The sequence below is a fragment of the Schistocerca nitens genome, chromosome 3 (genome assembly GCF_023898315.1).
Source record: "Schistocerca nitens isolate TAMUIC-IGC-003100 chromosome 3, iqSchNite1.1, whole genome shotgun sequence".
Taxonomy (NCBI): Eukaryota; Metazoa; Arthropoda; class Insecta; order Orthoptera; family Acrididae; genus Schistocerca; species Schistocerca nitens.
The window spans coordinates 408,541,212-408,563,058 of record NC_064616.1 but is presented as its reverse complement, the minus strand read 5'-3'; the positions used below and the strand labels follow the sequence as shown (position 1 = coordinate 408,563,058).

The 21,847-nt window shown below is 40.5% G+C and overlaps 1 protein-coding gene across 1 annotated transcript in view; it reads left to right on the top strand.

Moving 5' to 3' along the window:
* LOC126248348 (patched domain-containing protein 3-like) overlaps nt 1-21,847 on the top strand; it is a 700,291-nt gene that overhangs the window by 427,750 nt on the left and 250,694 nt on the right. The window contains exons 6-10 of the mRNA XM_049949258.1: nt 2,859-2,965; nt 4,846-4,966; nt 5,049-5,207; nt 14,439-14,576; nt 15,879-16,124. Of these exons, the coding sequence (XP_049805215.1) occupies nt 2,859-2,965; nt 4,846-4,966; nt 5,049-5,207; nt 14,439-14,576; nt 15,879-16,124 (771 nt within the window). The remainder of the gene's footprint in view (nt 1-2,858; nt 2,966-4,845; nt 4,967-5,048; nt 5,208-14,438; nt 14,577-15,878; nt 16,125-21,847) is intronic.

The following is a 21,847-nucleotide window of genomic DNA, read 5'->3' as shown; positions in this document are numbered from 1 at the left end:
TTCCATTTAAAATCTGAAGCTGCAACAGTCAAGAAAGTGGTTTGTGCAAATAAATGAAAAACCTGGGATGAAGTTTATAATTTCCTTGCAGTTAACTTTGTATCTTGAACTTTTGTTGTGGTTGTGTTCATTAACAGTCTCATGTATCAATGTCAGAAACAATGCTAACGTACAACAGTTGTCAACAGTGCAAACCACATTTGAAGAAAAACTATATGAAACACATATGACAGTTAAAATATGCACAAAACGCAATATAACATTGCAGCAGTTGAATCTGTAAGAAATATGTTTACAGCACAATTGTAACAGTTCGAGCACTGACTTAGAAAAAAGTAGCTCAATAAGCAGAAAAAGTGGAAATGTTGCACTAATCAGGTAAGTACTTGTTACACTATAATAAGCAGGAAACAAGTTTCTGAAAAGATATTTTAGCCAAGTACTGTAGTTTGCAATATACTACAAAATATTTTACATGCAACACTCATAAGCATCCAAAAATTCTCAAAAATATACCTTTTACTACATAAATACACAATGAAAGTGGAGGGAATAACTGTTTTTGCATGAGGACTCTGTTCTAAAAAATTTCTGAAAAACACAAATGTCATTTACAGTTGTTGATACAGTACAAATTTTGAACAGCACCCGCAAATGTTTGAAAATAAGCAATATATCATGATATGCACAAGTCTCGAAACAGTCAGTGAACACTGAGGGTAAATGATATAAACAGTGGAATATTAAACTCTAGAATTTCAAATCAGATCTATTTAGCTCAGATTGTTGTACAAAAAGGAAGATCTGGTAATCAGCTTATATAAAATTAATAAATGTGTGAGATAAATTGATATTTTATTTAGCTAAATTTATGATTCCTGCTGCACAAGTATTTTAAAAATGAACACTGTAGTATCAGCATATCAGAATAAAAATAGCAAAAATTATGTACCACCAACAAAACACACCTACATAGCTGACAATGTTGGTGTGCAATCCTCAAACAGAGACGGAACACGTGATCAGAGTTTACAGATCCTGCCATATGAATGCCAGTCATACAGAGGCATAAACGAGTCAGTCATGTCCCAACAGTGATGCCATGTTTCTAGTCTGTCATTCACCTTAATACACCATCTGTCAGGAACAGCTGATAATGTGACTTAAGAAAAACACACACAACCAAAAGGTTTAAAGTTCATTGTTTATATCTGCTCATTATAGCCAACTTGGATAGATCAGAGGTTTGTACTTTCTAATTATATGATAACACTCACATTGTCCGTGTTATTCAAATTTGGTGTATAGCCCAGGCATCTTCTCAAAATGTTAATCTCTGAAAAATTAGAATGTCCTAATGCCATTAATTACAGCTTTAAATGTGGGCTGCTCTGTCCTCACTAGTTCCCTTCATAAATTTGGTGTATATTGACCATTTGACACTAACACGAATAGCTTAAGGAATATGACTCTGGTTAGCATTGTTTCCAGCATCTCAATGGATCAAATTACTGATATCTCTTTTCTGCCAGATATTATTAATTTTTATGCCCTCAGTTGCTTACTATTCCAACATTCATTTTGCACTACTGGAAGTGGTGTGCAGTCATTATCTATATCATAACTGAAGGGAGGAAATTTTGTTCACCATTAGCCCATGCTATTCCATTTTTCTCTCTGCTGCACAAATTCTGAAGACAGAACTCTCTCAATGTTACAGATACTGTGTTCACCTTTGAATATTTATTCTCCTAATGACTTTTACTTGAAATAAGTATATGATTTTGTATCTATCACTATCCACCGATTTAATGTGTTCACGTTCTCTTCTCTACTGTGAATCCAAGACAGCATGGTGACAATATGGGTACCCAACATATTGATCATATTCACACCATAATGGGATGGTTTGCCTTTAAAGTCTTCCAACCAGTGTCTGATAAATCAGCTGAGTAATTCTTTTATAGCTGTAATGACTGATTATAGAGTGTATTGCTGCATTTGTGGTGTTGTGAGAGACTAAGTAAACTGAAGGAAGGGAGAGACTCATGTAGTTCTTTGTGGTGGTGGTGATGGCGGCAAGGAGGAGAAAGATTATAATGGTTTGGAGAGGTCACATAATACGAGGCATCTAGAGACACAGGCTACATCTTCCAAATAACAACAAAGGAGTCAATGAACTTAATACACCAAACTCACTGAACAAATCCATTTTAACAATATCTTAAACTTTTATTCAACAAGACAATTCAGTGAAGCCTGGAACTTAATACCTGTCATTGGTGTATAGTGTAGCCATCCTATTGCTGAATGTATTATGGCAGTAAAACTTTCCTCCTGTAGCTATGTTAAAACGACATTCTTCAATGTTTCAAAAACTTTACTTTACCATAATTTAGCAGCTTCAGCCATGAGTGCAGGTGTTCATGGCCTGTTAAAGATGAATATATTAGGCATCACATTGCAGTTACGTATTTAAAATTTAAATCAGACTTTTTTGCATTAAAATGTTAAGATACCTTATTATTTAAAATAGCACTTCTTCATTAAAGCATGATGATGACCTTTATAATCAGACTAACTGTTAACAGAAAAATATTTTCCTCAATAATCAATATAGGAAACTGAAGTAATTTGGAACAGTGCAAGCAAAAAAATTATGTTTCATTAACAGCTCAAATATTGGGATACAAAATAGAATGATTTTTCTGGTAAAATATCTGATGGGGAACTGTGTATCAAAGTACCACTGTACCATTGCTACTGAGACATTGCCAGACCAAAATCTAAAATGCATTTTCATGTGCCAATTTACAGAGGTACATCATATAATAATACTACCATATTATGTATTTCAGTCTCATAGCTCCTCTGCTGAGTGGGAACTGGGATTTATTGAGGAAGCACTATTCTCAAACAGGACACTTCCTCCTCGTACAAATATCTATGCAATTTCAACACGAAGGTAAGAGAGTCTAATCTTTCACTTTTTCTAAAGTTAAATAGGGAGTAAATGTATTTCTTGCCTGATTGCCTTTACTCTCTCTCTCTCTCTCTCTCTCTCTCTCTCTCTCTCTCTCTCTCTCTCTCATGCTGAAATCCTGTGCATAACCATTCTCATTATTATGAGGAATTTCATATTGTTTTCAACTCATCACTGTATTTTAATTTTTGTAGTCCCCAATTTTGACTACACGAATCCTTTACTATTTGTTGAATACTCTGAAACCAAAATAGATGATGCATAGTGCATAATAGTTACTGATTCTATGAATATTCCAGGACTACAAATGAAAACAAGTGGAATCAACACAGCTTGAATTGTGGTGGTGAAAACCACTCTTAGGTTGAGCTGAAATCAATAACTTGCCTGAATGGTATCACCGTCCACCAAAGCAAAACTTAATAGTGGCAGGCAGACTTCACTATTCTCAGATCCCAAGCAGGCCCGTTCATCATGAACAAATAACACAATCTGTCCAAAGAATAACCAGTGTAGTGCAGAGTCATTATCAGTACTTCACTTGGCCATGTACAATAACATCTTAGCTACTGAAACAGAAATGGGACTAAGCTTGTGGCTGCACAACCTTAATTCGCCCAGCTGAGAGGCTCATGTGACCTATCAACTGGAGATGCTGTGTTGTTCACTATTCAGTGACCTCACCAGACATAGGCATTATGAGATATATCAATAGTATTGCATCATCTATCAATACGCCTGGTTGGATTACAAGATTAATCCTGTCATTTCAGATCTCTCACTGTTTTATGAAAATGAGAACTGATTTCCTGATGCAAATCTCCTTTATACATTTTTCTTTATTGCTTTGAAACCAGTGCATTTATTGTCACATGCCATTATGAGTATATGCAAACCGCCATAAAATCACAGTCCAGAAATTCAGTAAGCTGTGCTTCAAACATTGGAGAGTACTTCTGTCACAGAAACAATTCCGCAGCACTTACTGTGCTGAAGGTTTGTTGTACCAATTCCTTCAATAAATATTTACCAAAGAACACTTGTTTATAGGAGTCACTCATAGGATATTCATGATAGCACTTGGTCACATAAGATATTAATACACCCCAAATGAAGCTTGGAAGTTCTGTCACAGAATCTGGGCTACAACAGATATTGCAATATCAGAAATATAGGAAGTAATTTGACTTTCAGCTTAGGTAGTTGCTTATTGTAAATTATTGAATAATATTTTCTATATCTGTGATTTTTATGTATTATCAGTATCTAATATTTATTTCATAATGTAGTTATTGTTATAACTCCAAGTTGGACACATATATTTCAAGGAAGATGCAATACATGAAAGTCACAGATCAAGTAAACAGAGTAAGACGTGTGTACACTTTAACAATCAAATCATAATGGAGTCTGAGTCTAGTGGCCGCTGGCTGGTTGCCCGCTTAGGTGGTGCTGCTGCTGCATGGCTGGCAGACAGCGCCGCATGTAGAGGATGCGCGTAACTGCACGGCGGCACTTTGAAAGATCAGCGAGTCACAACAGTTATCAATATAAAAACTGAGCAATTCATAAGGTGGAATTATAAACAGGAAAAAACTGAATAAATTAACACTTTCCTTCAGTTTCTGAGTAATCATACATTCTTATTTTATCTTCTTAATGTGACTTTTTTGTTATTCTGCACAACATTTACAAAAGTCAATTGGGTTGTTTCTTAAAGAATGAATAAGCCTTATTGTAATGACTTGGAATGTGTCAATTTTATGAAAATTACTTATAAATATTCAAGGAGCACTTTTTAAGACACTTTCTTGGAAATTAATTTTGCCTTATGAAAGACTGAATATATGATTGTTCCACAGCTATGATGACTTCATCCGTGAAGTTGTAGAGAACAACACAACACTGTTGTTTGCTGGATTTTCACTCATTATACTGTATGTTATTCTGATGATGAGCAAGTACCACCCCATTGAACAGAGGGTTAGTAGAACTTTTTGGAACATTAGTGCCGTCTTATATTGCATTCTTGATATTTCTTTGATGTAATTTTGTACTTGTGTAGGTCTATTTGTCACTGCTGGGAGTCTCCATTATTGGGCAATCAATTCTTGCTTCCTATGGCCTGTGTTTCTACATGGGCTTCTTCTGGGGGCCCCTACATCCAGTTTTGCCATTTCTGCTCCTTGGTATTGGAGTTGACAATATTTTTGTAATTATGCAGGTAAGCTAAACCATGCACCCTTAATGATGAAGTATGTAGTAGGCTGGGATAGACCCCATTGTAGAAAACAGATCATACTCATTCATCTGAAGAAGATCATGGACAAAAGATGCAATCCACAGAACACAGTAGTACATCACAGCTTATTTTTACTTTCTCTCAAATTTACTTCAAAATCTGCAGGAGTGGCAAAATAAGTTATAATAATAACCTATAGTTGAAGACTTACTCCTTTATAACACGAGTTATGGTAATCCATTCTGCAGTTCAACTAGATTATAAGTTCAACAGATATACTATTTATTAAACTTAACAGTCATACAACAAATTTACTTTAGTGTATATGTGTTCTATATAGTCTCTTCTACCACAGAGTTTATAAGATACTTAACTTTTTTTCAAGGCAGCATAGATTGTTCCACATTTTCAACACACACACACACACACACACACACACACACACACACATATATATATATATATATATATATATATATATATATATATATATATATATATATATATATATGTGTCATGTAAGATGTAACAACCCATTTATTTCATGAACCATTCCAGATATCAAAATGAAGTTTTCAGCAAACGGTTGTATGCTAAGAGACTCACACTTTGGTGTGTGATAAATAGAGTTAACTCTTGTATCTACATCTACATCTACATTTATACTCCGCAAGCCACCCAACGGTGTGTGGTGGAGGGCACTTTATGTGCCATTGTCATCCCAGAGTGTCTGGATATGCTGTTTCGATCCACTTACTGATTTAACGTAAGACCAGAACTTCCTAGGATTTTCTGTCACGTCAGTACATAGAATTTTACTTTCAAATTCACTGAACGCTTCACGCATAGCTCTCCTTACACTAACTTTGACATCGTTTAGCTTCTGTTTGTCTGAGAGGTTTTGGCTGCGTTTAAACTTGGAGTGAAGCTCTCTTTGCTTTCGCAGTAGTTTCCTAACTTTGTTGTTGAACCATGGTGGGTTTTTCCCGTCCCTCACAGTTTTACTCGGCACGTACCTGTCTAAAACGCATTTTACAATTGCCTTAAACTTTTTCCATAAACACTCAACATTGTCAGTATCGGAACAGAAATTTTCATTTTGATCTGTTAGGTAGTCTGAAATCTGCCTTCTATTACTCTTGCTAAACAGATAAACCTTCCTCCCTTTTTTTATATTCCTATTAACTTCCATATTCAGGGATGCTGCAATGGCCTTATGATCACTGATTCCCTGTTCTACACTTACAGAGTCAAAAAGTTCGGGTCTGTTTGTTATCAGTAGGTCCAAGATGTTATCTCCACGAGTCGGTTCTCTGTTTAATTGCTCGAGGTAATTTTTGGATAGTGCACTCAGTATAATGTCACTCGATGCTCTGCCCCTACCACCCGTCCTTAACATCTGAGTGTCCCAGTCTATATCTGGTAAATTGAAATCTCCACCTAAGACTATAATATGCTGAGAAAATTTATGTGCAATGTATTCCAAATTTTCTCTCAGTTGTTCTGCCACTAATGCTGCTGAGTCGGGAGGTCGGTAAAAGGAGCCAATTATTAACCTAGCTCGGTTGTTGAGTGTAACCTCCACCCATAATATTTCACAGGAACTATCCACTTCTACTTCACTACAGGATAAACTACTACTAACAGGAGATACTGAAGCAAGTATGATTTTTTTTTAAACAGTATGATATATTTTTAATGGCATCTGAAAGTGCATGAAAAGACAAATACTGGGATATAATGCTTATTAATTTTGAGGTTGGAACTCTTCTCCAAATAATCTGCGAACTATTCTAAAATTGAAAGACAAGTCAGCCAGTATTGGCATTTAAGCACACTCATGCTAGGCTACATCATTGTATCAACTCTTTTGACAGTTTACGTATCTGCACAGCAGAACTAGCGGGAACTGCCATTATGGGACCTTATTTTACCCCAGGGGTGTTAAATGGAAATATGTATGCATACTTTCTTACAAACATTACACCTGTTCTTCTAGAGAACATACCACTAAGGAAAAATATATGTGGTTCCATCAAGACAGTTGCCCAGCTCGCCCTTCCCAAGTTCTGATGCAAATACTACATAAAAAGTTTCCTGGCCATTGAATAGGCCTCTGGATTCCCTTCTGCGAAGAGCTCTGAAAAATACAGTCTATCATGAAGTGCCGACTACATCAGATGATATATGCCATCGCATCATCACAGTATGTAATAGCATATCATACAATTTCTTTCATCTGTCCAACTATCTCTTGAATAGCAATTTCAAAGGTGCCCTGCAGCTGATAGTAAGCAATTTGAGCATGTGTTTAAATAAACAGTGAAACAATGTTTTGTTAAGAAAAGTACTCATTTTGTGGATGACATGTTGTCAGTCATTCTGAATAAAAGGTTTAGTTTATTTAAAGTGTAGTCCATCTAACTACAGTTTTGAGTAGTAGCTACAGACTCATCTGTCCAACAGCAGGTGTTTTACTTTTGAGGAGCATTCAGGTGTTCCAGGCACAGAGAGGTCAGGCACTATTATTATTATTACTTTAAATCTAAGAGAGTTAATAAACTAGTTTATTTTCCCATGCATAGTGCTGTTTATCAGTATGGAGCATGAATGACCAACATTTCTGTTTCAGCTTTGACATGTAAGTAGTGGGCAGGGAGGGTTCAAATGGAAAACTGCCTGAAGAAAGCTGTAGTTGTCTCCACAAAAACCTGGAAATGTACACACATTTGAAATAGTTCTCCTAAGCCAAGAACTAGCATACACTGTAGATCCATATACAAAACTAATAGCTGATGCATCATGTATGTCGTATCTTGCCTTATATAATGATGGAGCCTGGCATGAGATCTCTGCTTGGTGATGTTTATAGTGCAATAACCAACTCTGGCTACATTGCTTTCTAATTTTAGTACGTTTCTTTTGCAAAGTGTTTCTAACTCAAAATTAATAACCATTATAAGACTGTACTTTTCATTTCAAGCAGTTTTGGGTGCCATTAAAAAAAGTGTATCCTTTCATTTAAAAGAATCTTACTTGCATCAATATCTTGATAGATACAAGAGTTAAGACTCTTTATTACATACTTGAATACTTGCCCCTTAGCATAATATCATTTGTCGAAATATTGCTTTGGATATCTGAATCCATTCATGAAATAAAAGGGGTGTTATGCCTTACATGATTCACCTTTTATATTTGACTGCTTGGAAAAAAAAAGAATGAATCAGAGGAACACACAGTACTTTTCCCATATTTAACATGACAAGAAGTGAGTAGAAAATGTAGATTCACATCAGTATTCTTTATTTTTTAGTTGCATGTCTGGATGATCAGACATTAATTATGATTGCAAGCCATCTGAAATTAATTCAAAATAAATTCGCTGAATGTGAATATCTTTGCATCAGCTGTATTAGGTATAGATGTACTACCTACAAATGACATATGAAAATTTGTGCCAGATCAGGACTTGAACCTGGATTTCCTGCTTATCACGAATGGTCACCTTAATCACTCCAGGTATCCATGCATGCCTCTCAGGCCCACCCAAACTTCCATACATCACACTATCAACATCCATATTCCATAGTCCCCTACATTTATCAGTTAATGATTGCAGTTGTACTCTGTATTCCCACAACAATTAGAATGAGACCATGAGGAATGGAGACCCATGATATTATCATCTTGTGTCTGTTTCAGCATGTAATATTTACTTGCATATCTGGTTGAAAAGACAGTAAGGACAATTGACAGCTGTCTGAAATTAATTCAGAATAAATTAACTGAATTTGAATAGCTTGGCATCAGATGTGTTTTGTACTACCTATTGATGACATGAAAATTTGTGCTAGACCAGTACTCAAACCTGGATTTCCTGCTTATCATGAGCTAAAAGCTTTAGTTGTGCTTTTAGAAACAGTTCAAATATTTTGTTTCAGATTTATGCTTATATGCAAGTATGTGGACACATATTGCAATAAAATGAATTATCATACCAACAAATTCTGTCATAGATGATTAAAAAACTACTGGTTAACAACAATAATTTACTTTTGAAATATAAATCTGGAATGAACTAGATGGAAAGGTATCTTTTAGAGTGGGTAGCAGTAAATAGCCTATAATAACACAATCTGTAATCAACCAAAAGGACATGTAGCATAATGACCATATATGGGCATATTACTGTGAACCTGAGCAGTATTGTAGGCACCTCGGTGGTCCCGGTCGCCTATGGTGGACTGGAAGCCGAGCGGTGACCTCTCCAGTTGTCAGGATACTACGAAATGACTGTGGACATGTCAGAAACACCAAAGAAACATTATTAATTCATGACACCTTTATTCCTGCTGAGTACAATGTGGCCCATGTAACACAGGCTGGCTGAGCTTGGTGATGTCAATGACCTTCCCCGAGTCTTCGCTGACTCGGAGCGATGACACCAGCTCCGGGCCGCACCAGTCTTGCTAGCACAGCGCCGCGTGCTGTGACGTAGCGGTGGAATGCCCTTACTTCGGCCGTGTGTGGTTGGCAGCGCCCGGCTGGCCAGCCGGCTTGGCGGTGGACAGCAGGCCGCTGCGCGTAGGAGGCTCCGGGTTGGAGTTCCGGCGCTGTCGGCACGAGAGGCACCCTCGTAGTGCGGAGTGTACTCTATCCCACCCCGTCTTCTTCCCTGCTCCTCCTGGTGGCTCGTCCGTGGTGGATGGGTGGAACAGGCTGCAATCACCCGGTTGTGACGGCAGATGCACAGGGCCTAGGCCCTGCACGATCTCGACGACGGCTCACTGATGTGGTCAGCATTGGCGGCGAGTGAGTCTGCCGTGATGTCTGGTAATCCTGGGTTGATGATTGACAGCGGCAGCAGAGAGGACCAGAGCTGGTACTGTCCCCTCACGTCTGCTGCTGGATGGGCTGCCCTTACTGCAACATCTCCTTAATAAAGATTAACATGTCAATCACCGAGCTGAGTGCTATGCAGCAACCCAGTACACATCTAACTGCAAGTCTAACTGTGACTGCCTTGTTACTATCAAAGCTGGCATATTTAAAGGAAGCACGAGCGACGTCCTGACGTCATGCTCGTTTGTAATGAACGCATTCGTTCCACTTATACTGCTGATTTATCTGTCGTACTTGCCCCTTAGGTGTTCTTGTGACAGAGTTATGTGTTCTTACGGCAGACTTATGCGAAGTTGTGAAATACAGTACAGCTGACGCTATACCTCTGTCTTACACTCTAAAAAAGTCTCTGTCCAACACAAACCCGCGTGCTAAGCAATTCTCTCTCGCCTGTTGTGTGTAATCAGGCCACTGCCCCTGCGTGACGACACATTCTGATAGATGTGCAATCCTCTTACCTCTTGGCTAACGTACTGCCTCTGGCTCTCAGCATAGGCAACGAAACTTTGACAATATTCCACGTTTCCAACTCTTTACTATTCCGCGACACTGCACATCCCCCTCCTTTAAGAAAATGCTCCGATTACGTCTAATCCGATGAATGTGAATGGACGATCCACTTCAGGTAGTCTCTGTAACTGAATTTTCTGATTACTTACCCGTGAAAGAGCTGGTAGGTGAAAATGCTTCCCCACTATTTCACATCCAGTGCCATTAATCAATAACCCACTGCCCTGCAATTCAAGCTTTGATATATCTGTCAATCTACCATTTCTGTAACAAGTGGCCACTACGGTCTCTAGTTCGAACACAGAGTAAATCCAATGTTCCCCAACTTTCTGAAATTTCGGTCTCGCATTCTAAGGTTCCCATATTCCCCAAGAACAACTGCATCTCACACGAATGATTGTGGGTTACCACCTCCTTTGCTGGGCAAATAAAAACACTTCCCCTGAAACAGTCTGTCAAATCCTCTGTAGACATTACCACATGAGCACTCCTCCGTCTTGACACTAACAACACTTCCCGAGTTTGCACTTGCACCCACTTCCCAAGTGCACCCCATCTAATTGGATATGGGTGTACTGTATAACACTGGTACCGTGAATTGATACCCATCACTGGTATTTGCACTTCTATGTGTATACTCGCCTGATCCGTAATTACTCTCACTTTAGACATGCGATAGAATAATGGTAAATTCCACTTCACCGGAGGCATGACATGACACACTCCTTCCGAGAATTCTTTCTGCGCTTTCAGCAACGGCTTCAGCATCTGATCTGGACCTAACAAAGTTGCACTCAATTGCCCATGCACTGCGTGATGCATAGCTTCATATAAGGTTTCCAATTCGACATGCACATCATCCACCCTGTCTGCTAATGCCCTCAATAAAGCTGCTACTTGTATTTTCCCGTCTATTCGGCTCAATCTCGCCTGTACTTATCGATAACCCGCTTGGGTCTTGTTAAATGCTCCGATTACGTCTAATCCGATGAATGTGAATGGACGATCCACTTCAGGTAGTCTCTGTAACTGAATTTTCTGATTACTTAAATCTGCTCTCTGCGCACACGGTATACAATTTTGCACATACTGCTCTACATCATTGTGACGTGTCTTCCACCAAAACCTTTCAGCTACCCGTCTATCAGTTGTTCTTTTACCACCATGACCTGACAATACATGGTCGTGCACTTGTTTCAACACGTCTTCCCTCAGCGATTCCAGTACTACAACGCGTAGTCCACACTTCGTCTTCCTGCAAAGAAACCCATCCTGCATTTCAAACTGCGGTTGCGTTTGGAACAATTGACACTCTCCATCAGTGGCTTGCACCTTTATCCACACCTTCTCACTTAAACCCACAACTTGTACAGCTGCTATTTTTCTACTAAGCGCATCTGCATTCGTATGTTTTACCCCTGGTTTGTGAATTACCTCGTAGTCAAATTCACTTAGTGTAGTGGACTGACAAGGCAGCCAGTCCACAGAGACGGGTAGCCGAGAGGGCACACGTACACACACGCCGACTGGCGCGAAGTCTGGAACAGGATACGTGATGAATGTGATAAAGAAGAGAACGTAGCTACTAGAACACTTAACTTTTATATCGTCCTTTGGTATACAGCATTCTTGATGATACAAGTGAGACTCTTTAGATTCATGAAGTAACTAATGGCGCCTTGCTAGGTCGTAGCCATGGACTTAGCTGAAGGCTATTCTAACTGTCTCTCGGCAAATGAGAGAAAGGCTTCAATCAGTGTAGTCGCTAGCAATGTCGTCGTACAACTGGGGCGAATGCTAGTACGTCTCTCGAGACCTGCCTTGTGGTGGCGCTCGGTCTGCGATCCTGACAGTGGCGACACGCGGGTGCGACATGTACTAATGGACCACGGCCGATTTAAGCTACCACCTAGCAAGTGTGGTGTCTGGCGGTGACACCACACTTAGTTTCAGTGCCCATCTCGTTAAACGACTCAAAGGATCTTTCAACCCCAACAACCTCTTCAATGCTGCATGATCTGTAATCACCTTGAACTTACGCCCATATAAATAACAGTGAAAATACAAGATACAGTAAATCACTGCTAACATGTCTTTCTCTGTAGTTGAATAATTCTTCTCTGCCTTATTCAGTTGCCTGGAAGCATAAGCCACTGGATGTTCCTGTTCATTAATCCTCTGAGAAAGAATACAACCTACAGTAATATTACTAGCATCACAAGATAGTATGAACTCTTGTTCGAAATCAGGAAGTATCAACACTGGGTCTGATGTTAGTATCTGTTTGAGCTTCTTGAACGCCTCCTGACACTGTGCTGTCCATTCAAATTTAACACCTTTCTTTAACAATCTCGTTAATGGATGTGCAATTTCCGCGAACCCCTTTACATATTGTTTGTAGTAATTACAAAAAAATGGCTCTGAGCACTATGGGACTCAACTGCTGAGGTCATTAGTCCCCTAGAACTTAGAACTAGTTAAACCTAACTAACCTAAGGACATCACAAACATCCATGCCCGAGGCAGGATTTGAACCTGCGACCGTAGCGGTCTTGTGGTTCCAGACTGCAGCACCTTTAACCGCACGGCCACTTCGGCCGGCCTAGTAATTACATAAACTGACATATTGCTGAACTTGTTTAGTGGTTTGTGGTACTGGAAAACCTCGCACAGCCAATGTTAGACAAGGATACGTTCTTACCCCATCCTGACTGATAATATGCCCAAGATAAGTCACTTGCGTCTGAGCAAACTGACATTTCGAGACATTAAGCGTAAGATTTGCCGCTCTCAGCCTACTAAATATTTCATTCAGTAGTTCCACATGCTCTTCTATATTACGTGAAAAAGTAACTATATCATCGAGGTATACTATAGCAATCTTCGGTTTCAATCCCCAAAGCACACCATCTAACAGTTGCTGGAAAGTAGCAGGAGCGTTTTTCAACCCAGATGGCATTCTGTGATACAGAAAGTGACCAAGGCTTGTTGTAAAGGCCGTCTTCGGTTGCTTGCTTGTGTGAATGAATGGTGTGTGTCTCTCTTTCCTTTTCTGATGAAGGCTGTGGCTGAAAGTTAATGTGTAAGTGTCTTTTCATTATACTCATGTCCGCCCCTGGTAGCTGAGTGCGGTGCACGACAGAATGTCATACCTAACAGCCCAGGTTCGATTCCTGGTTGGGTCGGAGATTTTCTCCGCTCAGGGACTGGGTGTTGTGTTGTCCTTATCATCATTTCATCCCTATTGACACGCAAGTCACCAAAGTGGCATCAACTCGAAAGACTTGCATCAGGCGAATGGTCTACCCGACGGGAGGCCCTAGCCACATGGCATTTCCATTATACTCATCTGCAACTTAACATGTCTCCTTTATGGTAAGTAGCAGTCTACCTTCTTCTTACATTTTTCACTTTCCAACCTGGAGTTTCCATTGTTTGTATAATAAAAAGTTGAGTTTCCAGTATATTTATTCCCATAAGCCAGAGACATTCTTGTTTTATCATGCCGCTGTATGTGCACTGTCGCTCTGGTCATAAGCTTGCTGTTAAGATGATACCAACACACCAGTACTGTAAATATTGATATATAAACAGTGCATGTCCAACATACATGTGGAAGACAGGCAGTGCATGAGCCATTATCACAGTGAAAGGACATATGAGCTATATGTATTAAAATGTCCCAAAGGACTCTGATAACAATGATCAGTTATTATCAGTGTGTATGCAACTTTTAAGCAGGAAAAACTAACATATAATTTAAAAATTCTTTTCAATTATTGTGTTGTTTTCTTTCAGAGTCTTGATAATGTCAACGAGGGAAGAAAAGACATGAATGTTCCAGAAAAAATAGGTCTGACCTTGAAAAAATGTGGAATTTCTGTTACTGTAACTATCCTAACAGATGTAATAGCATTTGCTGTTGGAACATCAACTGTAAGTCACTTTTCTCACATATTTCTGTAATTTTTTAATAATAAACACTCATGAGCTTTTGAACTGCAGCCTACCCCCCTCATTCCCCCCACGTGCCACCCCTTCTCCAGACCTCCCCACCCCCATTTTGTCCTGATAACAGTGCTAATGCGTTAAACATGGGCTCCTCAAGCCTCAAGACACATGATCCAAGACTTCTCAATCATTCCCCACAACTCACTGAGTTTGATCTTTGATGAATCTAAGGTACACCAATGGCATACCTGGTTTGCTCCATGGGCTGAAGTCAGATGACTAATAGGCCACATAAGCACCATCATAGCTGTGGAGTGTTCCTCAAATCATTCTGATACAAATCAGAAATGATATGGAGGTGGACTGTCTTGCTGAAGGTGCAGGTTGCCTACAGCATTCTACTAGTGAACAAGAGGATGTACATTATCAAACTGTAGGTTTCAGTTTCAGTTACTACTGAGAGATGATGGTGAATGTATCAGGGGGCCCATCCACACAAGAATACTCCACCATCTCCTGATCAGTGCCACTATTGGCACCCAGCATCCCTGCATATAGTTTTTGGTCCACTAGTACCCAGTCATCAGCACATGTCAACATTTACTGACTATTCAGTCCAGGCATCCTTTTTCCATGCTTGAAATATCCAGTTGTGATGTTCCTGCATCTATGCCAATACCTGTGCCCTGCGACATACAAAGATCAGAGGTACACTTGAGGGGTAGGATCTTCTGCAACCTGTAAAAAGGAGGTAGTCCTGTATGGTATAATTTCTTATCAGTTGTTGAATTTCCAAGTGATATTCTGCACTGTTGCTTGCCTATCTGCTGCAATAATGAATTGTGGTTGAGGATTACCCTTATCAGTAACATGCTATTGCCCATGGCAGTTGACTTGTGTTGCAGTGGTTTTCTTCGAATGGAGGTACTCATGGTACATGCTTGACACAGTGGCCTGAATTGCAGCATAGATGCAGTGTCCAATGTATTGAGTACCCATGATCTGCCTGTCATTAAATGCACTGTTATCAAGCATTTTGCCCATCCTGCCATACTGATGGCCATGAAAAGGTATGACATCTCAATATGTGACATATCCAGCTATTCCATTTGTAATGGCTCTCTCCAAAGCAGATTCTATCTCTAATTGAGTTGCTTATGAGGGAAAGAGGGAGATGAAAACTAGAATGTACCCAATTCCAATAGGAATAGTGTACTACAGTAATTGAAAAAAAAATTTTTTTTATCATTTTCAGTACATTAAACTAAATTTTTGTTTCTGTTTCAGAAAATGCCTTTCCTGAGGTCATTCTGCGTTTTTGCTGCTGTTGGTATAGCATGTGTATATGTTTATGTAATGATATTTTTTGTAAGTTGTTTATCCATTGATGAAAGAAGAGTTATGGCAAGACGAGAAGGATGCTTCTTTAGAAAACACGATGAAAATAAAAATGTCAACTGTAGAAGAGATAGCATTCAACAAAGAATATTTGCTAATTATTTTGCTCCATACTTGGTTAAATGGCCAGTGAAGGTAAACATCATTCATCATTTTTAGTTTCTTTTTGATGTACAAAGATACATGCTTGAAACAATTTCAATGATACAGCAAAACATAATACTACTGCAGCATTTCAAAAAAAGTGTTACCGATCAAAGTGTCTTTTAGGAAATGTCATCTTATAATAATGTATATAACTGGTAATTTTGGAGCAGGTTTATAAGATTGTTAATTGTATTCATCCCAAGCTCATGAATATTCTGTGTGAGCCCGCACTCTACTATAGAGGAACAACTGCTTTTAATCAAATCAAAACCACAGAACATTCCTAACGTTCTTCACATATGAGATCTGTTTAAAAAATTCCATAAATTTGTCCACAAAATTTTTCTACACTTACCTTTTACTTATTGAGCATGGTCTCCTTTGAAATAATCTCCTCCACAATTGATACACTACTCCCAACACTGTTTCACTTCCAGAGGCAGTACTGGTATGCCTCTTGCTAGATCACACAAAGTGCCCTCTGCAAATTTTCTTTTATCTCAGCTATCATTGTCAATCTTCGTCCTTTCAACAGGGTTTTCAACTCTGGAAATAAAAAAGTCCACAGGGGCCAGTTCTGGAGAGTACAGAGAATGAGGCAGCACAGTGATTTTGTTTTTTTGTGCAATAGTCACACACTAACAGGGATGAATGTGTGGGTGCATTATCATGACGCAAGAGCCATGAATTGTCTCGCCACATTTCAGGTTGTTTCCTTCTCACATTTTCTGGCAGGTGTCACAACATGTGTTGGTAGTATGATTGATTAACAGTTTGTCCCTGTGGTATGTATTCATGATGAACTAATTCTTCAAAGTCAACGAAATCTATTAACATGGCTTTGACAGTTGACCTGACCTGACAAGTTTTTTTGGTCTTGGAGAACCTTGCCCAACCCATTGTGAAGACTGAAATTTGGTCTCACCATCATAACTGTAGATCCACATCTAATCACTAATTATGATTCTCTTAAGGAGCATCTCATTTGCACAGTCCAAAAGCTCCTCAAAGATTGTGAGGCAAAGGTCTTTTTGATCTTCAGCCATGAGCCGTGGGACAAACTTGGAAGCAACATGTTGCATCTGAGTTGCTATGTCAGGATTTCACGATGTGGTCCAACTGAGAAGTTACATTCTTCTGCAATCTTTCAGACAATCAGTTTTTGATTGGCACGCACAATTTCATTTCAGACAATCAGTTTTTGATTGGCATGCACAATTTCATTGATTGACATTCCTGACATGAATGTCATTGGTGGATGTTGAAGGGTGTCCTGAATGAGGGTCATATTTAACTTCCTTCCCGCCATTTTTAAATTATGTGAACCATGTGTAACACTGAGTGTGGCTTAAGCACTCATCACCATAGCCTTCCTGCATTATTTGGTGTGTCTCTGTTAAGATTTTCTTGAGCTTCATGCAAAATTTAATACAGATGCATTACTCCTCTAACTCTGCCCTCTCAGGAACTGTGTGACACAACTTTCTACTGAATAGAGCACTGAACAATAACTAACACACATATAACAATGAAACTTCTGGCAATTACATATTAAACACAGGCCTGTGGAGGAATGCCAACTGCATTTCACTCCAACACACCATTGGTGCAAAATTACAAATGTTCCAGAATTTTTTGAACAGACCTCATAGATAAAGGAATATTATCAAAAGATGAAATCCAAATTAAGATAACATATTTCAAAATTCCAATAAACATGAGGGGTGAAACTAGCGACTTACCAATTCCCAGTCAAATATTACACAATTAAAATATAATTTTTTGTTTTGTGAAGAACACCTCTTTTCTGCTGGGTATATTATGTGCTGTTGAGTAGGAGCTCATCTCCAACCCCTTTCCCATGCCAGTGTGGTTCTTTTTCTCTTGTTCTTGATGTTTCTCATTTATTTTGTCTAAAAAAATGACATTTATTATTATTGACTTTAGCACAAAAAGGTGTTCATGAAGCTGAAATTAAAATTTCTGATCACTTACCCAGTGATATAAAATTTCCGGGAAACAGCAGAGTACAATTTGAAAATAAACTGAAAAAGTTTCACCTTGACAACTCCTTCTATGCCGTAGAAGAATTTCTATTATTGCAATGTGTTGTGGCGTAGAGCGCCATAAATATCGATATTTGTTCTGTGCGCAAGTGTGCTATTTTTGAGGAGAGGGCTTTGGGGGCAGGATGTTGGACGCTAATGGCAGTTAGCCTCCGGACTTGTATCTGTGTAGACGTTAAGTGTGAATAAATCTGTATATGAGAGAATTCTAGTTGTTTACCTACAACTATACTATATTCCCTCACTGGTGACCCCATTTTGTGTAATACGCGTCCGAGTTACCGCCCGAAGGTTATTTACGCGCCTACCATGTCGGGTTTCTCCGCGATCGCGAGGGCCTTTGTTCAGCTCCAGACAATGGCCTTTCAGCATTCACCGCCGCCCGGATTCCAGCAACATCTCTCCAGCACTCCTGCCGTTGTAGTGCACACGCCACAAGAATCTTCAGAATCCTTCAGCCAGAATATGCAGTGGAATTCATCGAGGGCCGCCAGTATCTTCCAACCGCCAACGGTCGTGGACTCTGGCTTTGTTAGCATGGACCTTCCCACGTGTTCTCCACAGCGTGTTGGTCGGAACATTCCTACTCCTGTGTCAAACACACAATTCAATACAGTTCATGGCGTCGAGCGAGGTTTTGCTACTTTGGAAAATCCAGTAGTAAATTCAAACTCGAATCAGTTCCCGCCACGTGTGTATCCTTCCGCGCCGGCTAGTCAACAGGTGTTTAATGCTCGCCAAACTGCAAATATCACACCGAGTGTGCATCCTAGTGGACGTGTGTGGGATCCTTGTGTTGCTTCTAATCAAGTCAACAATTCTGTGCTGGACAGTAATTACTCCGACATCTACAACCAGCCCCACCACCCACGGCCCTCTGAACTCCCTTCACTTCTTGAGCAGGTGCGCTTGCACTGCAGCAAAATTCAGCCGCCACCTCCGGCTGCTCATACACCTCCGCGTGTGTACGTACCGCGCACGCTAGACTCTTGTGAGTACGTGTTTCTCAGAGATGACTCAGTCAAAGCCCCGCTTCAGTCGCCCTACACAGGTCCTTACAAGGTCGTCAAATGCTCTGAGAATAACATGGATCTCCTCATAAAAGACTCTGTAACCACGGTCTCACTCAACCGAGTGAAACCAGCTTTCATTGAGCCTCAGGTGAACCTCCCTGATTCTGCCCCTATTTCCCCCACTCCTGCATCGAGCGGCCATCCATCTTCCCACACCATGCATTTGGGTATTGATTCTCCACAGCGTGCTTCTCTGCCGAGCACTGCTCCTTCTCCACGTTCATCTAATTCGAGTGGCCAATATTTCCGGGGCTTCACTCCTCACAGCTCTTGCACTCGAACTGCCAACCACTCGGATTCTACCATTGTGTTACCATCTTCGTGTGACAGCTCTTTGTCACGCTGTTCAATCCACGCTGGCTCCTCATTGACTTCGGTCACGCTCCCTCATCTGTCAGCTGATCGCCCGAGGTTGTCTCCTGTGCAGTCCAGTGCACCTGCCACCCCCCTCTTAGCAGATGCTTCCCCCTGCCATGGCTTTCCCACACCTCCCTACCATTGCTCGTACAGGTGCCATCCAAGAATTCACAACACATGTGCACCCTGATGACATACATAAATTATCTGTTGTCGTAGATGGCGATACGGTGTGTGTGGTACTCGCATGTGACAATACTGAGGGAGGAAGTGCAGAATCTCGTGTGGTGCGCTGCTTTAAATTGAGCAGAAATGCTGTGTGTGGCAATTTGCATGCCTTTGTTAGGCCTTCTGGCAAGGTGATTCTCCGTCTGCCGGCTGACGAAGTGCTACACCTCCACTCCAGGACGGGACGTCGTCTTCAACCACCGGCGTCGCTTGCTGACTTCACCGTCGACGTACCGGGTTTCACCCCCCGGTCTCCTACCAGTCGACCGCTTCCGCCTGATGCAGACAGACCCAGCGACAGTGAGCAATAATTGTTCCAAGAATCGCTGAAAGAGAGCAGGGGTGCTGGCAACCATGAATGGCAATCGTTGGTATTGATAGAGGCTGAGAGGCGTGGCGTGTTAAAGACCAGAAACTGCCGGGAAGCAATGTCGAGAGGAAGTTGATGATAAGCTCCTGACAGGTCAAGTTTAGCAAAATACTGGCCTCCAGCAAGTTTAGTGAACAATTCTTCAGGTCGAGGCATAGCGTAAGTGTCGATAAGGCATTGAGCATTTACAGTGGCTTTGAAATCGCCACAGAGATGAATATCACCATTTGGCTTAGCAATGACAACGATAGGAGAGGACCACTCACTGGAAGTGACAGGAAGCAAGACCCCTGAAGCAGTGAGACGATCCAGCTCTCGTTTGACCTGATCATGAAGGGCCACAGGAATGGGCCGAGTCTGAAAAAACTTAAGCCGAGCAGTGGGTTTGAGTGTGATATGAGCTTCAAAGTCATTTGCACGGCCTAATCCAGGAGAAAAAAGGGACGAAAATGTCGTCGACAAGGAATCCAATTGAGCATAAGGAATAGCATCAGAGACGAGATTGACAGAGTCATCTATGGAGAACCCAAAAACGCGAAAGGCATTGAAACTAAATAGATTCTCCATGTTACTATGGTCGACCACAAATATGGGCACAGTGCAAACGACAGATTTGTAAGATACCTCAGCATCAAATTGTTCCAAGAGAGAAATCTTCTGTTTATTGTAAGTCCGTAATTGCCTAGTGACGGGTGACAGGATTGGAGAACCCAACTGAAGATATGTCTGAGAATTGATGATAGTGGCAGCAGAACCAGTATCCATCTGCATGCGAACATCTCGACCAAGTATTTGGACAGTGAGGAATAACTTCCCTGGAAGGGAAGAAGTACAATTGACAGACAACACAGAATCAGAATCAGCGTCATGTTCATGAACATCATGTATGTGGTTGGATTTGCAAACAGATGACACCTGACCCTTTTTTTGCATTTGTGACACACGGCCCAACATTTTGGGCAATCTTCTTGTCAATGTTTCGTAAAACACCATGGACATGAAGGAAGTTGTCGTGGGTTTTGCTACAGTGTCTTAGAGCTTTGTTTACGGTTAGGCCGAGGCTGCGCTTGGGAGCGTACTGCAGCCACGTCGGCTGGTGGGGCCACGCCACATGCTTCGTCAACATCGCACAGAGGTTGTATTTCCCCGACTTCGCCCCATGCCTCTATTTGCACTCCAGCGGCACGAGAAATTTCAAAAGACTGAGCGATGGATAGGACTTCATCTACAGTCGGATTTGCCAACTGAAGGGCACATTGCCTAACTTCTTTGTCGGGCGCCGATCGGAGAATAGCATCCGTACCATGGAATCAGCATAGGATTCTTTGTGAACTTCAGTAACAAATTGACACTTTCTACTGAGGCCGTGAAGTTCAGCAGCCCAAGCGCGATAGGATTGATTTGGTTGTTTTTGACAACAATAAAAAGCAACATGAGAGGCTACCACATGCGTTTGCTTTGAAAATAGACAGAAAGAAGTGAGCACATTTCAGCAAAGGACAAAGACGCAGGATCTTTCAAAGGAGCCAATTGCGACAACAACCGATACATTTGAGGTGAAATCCATGAAAGGAACAGAGACTTGCATGTTTGTTCGTCCGTGACATGAAATGCCTA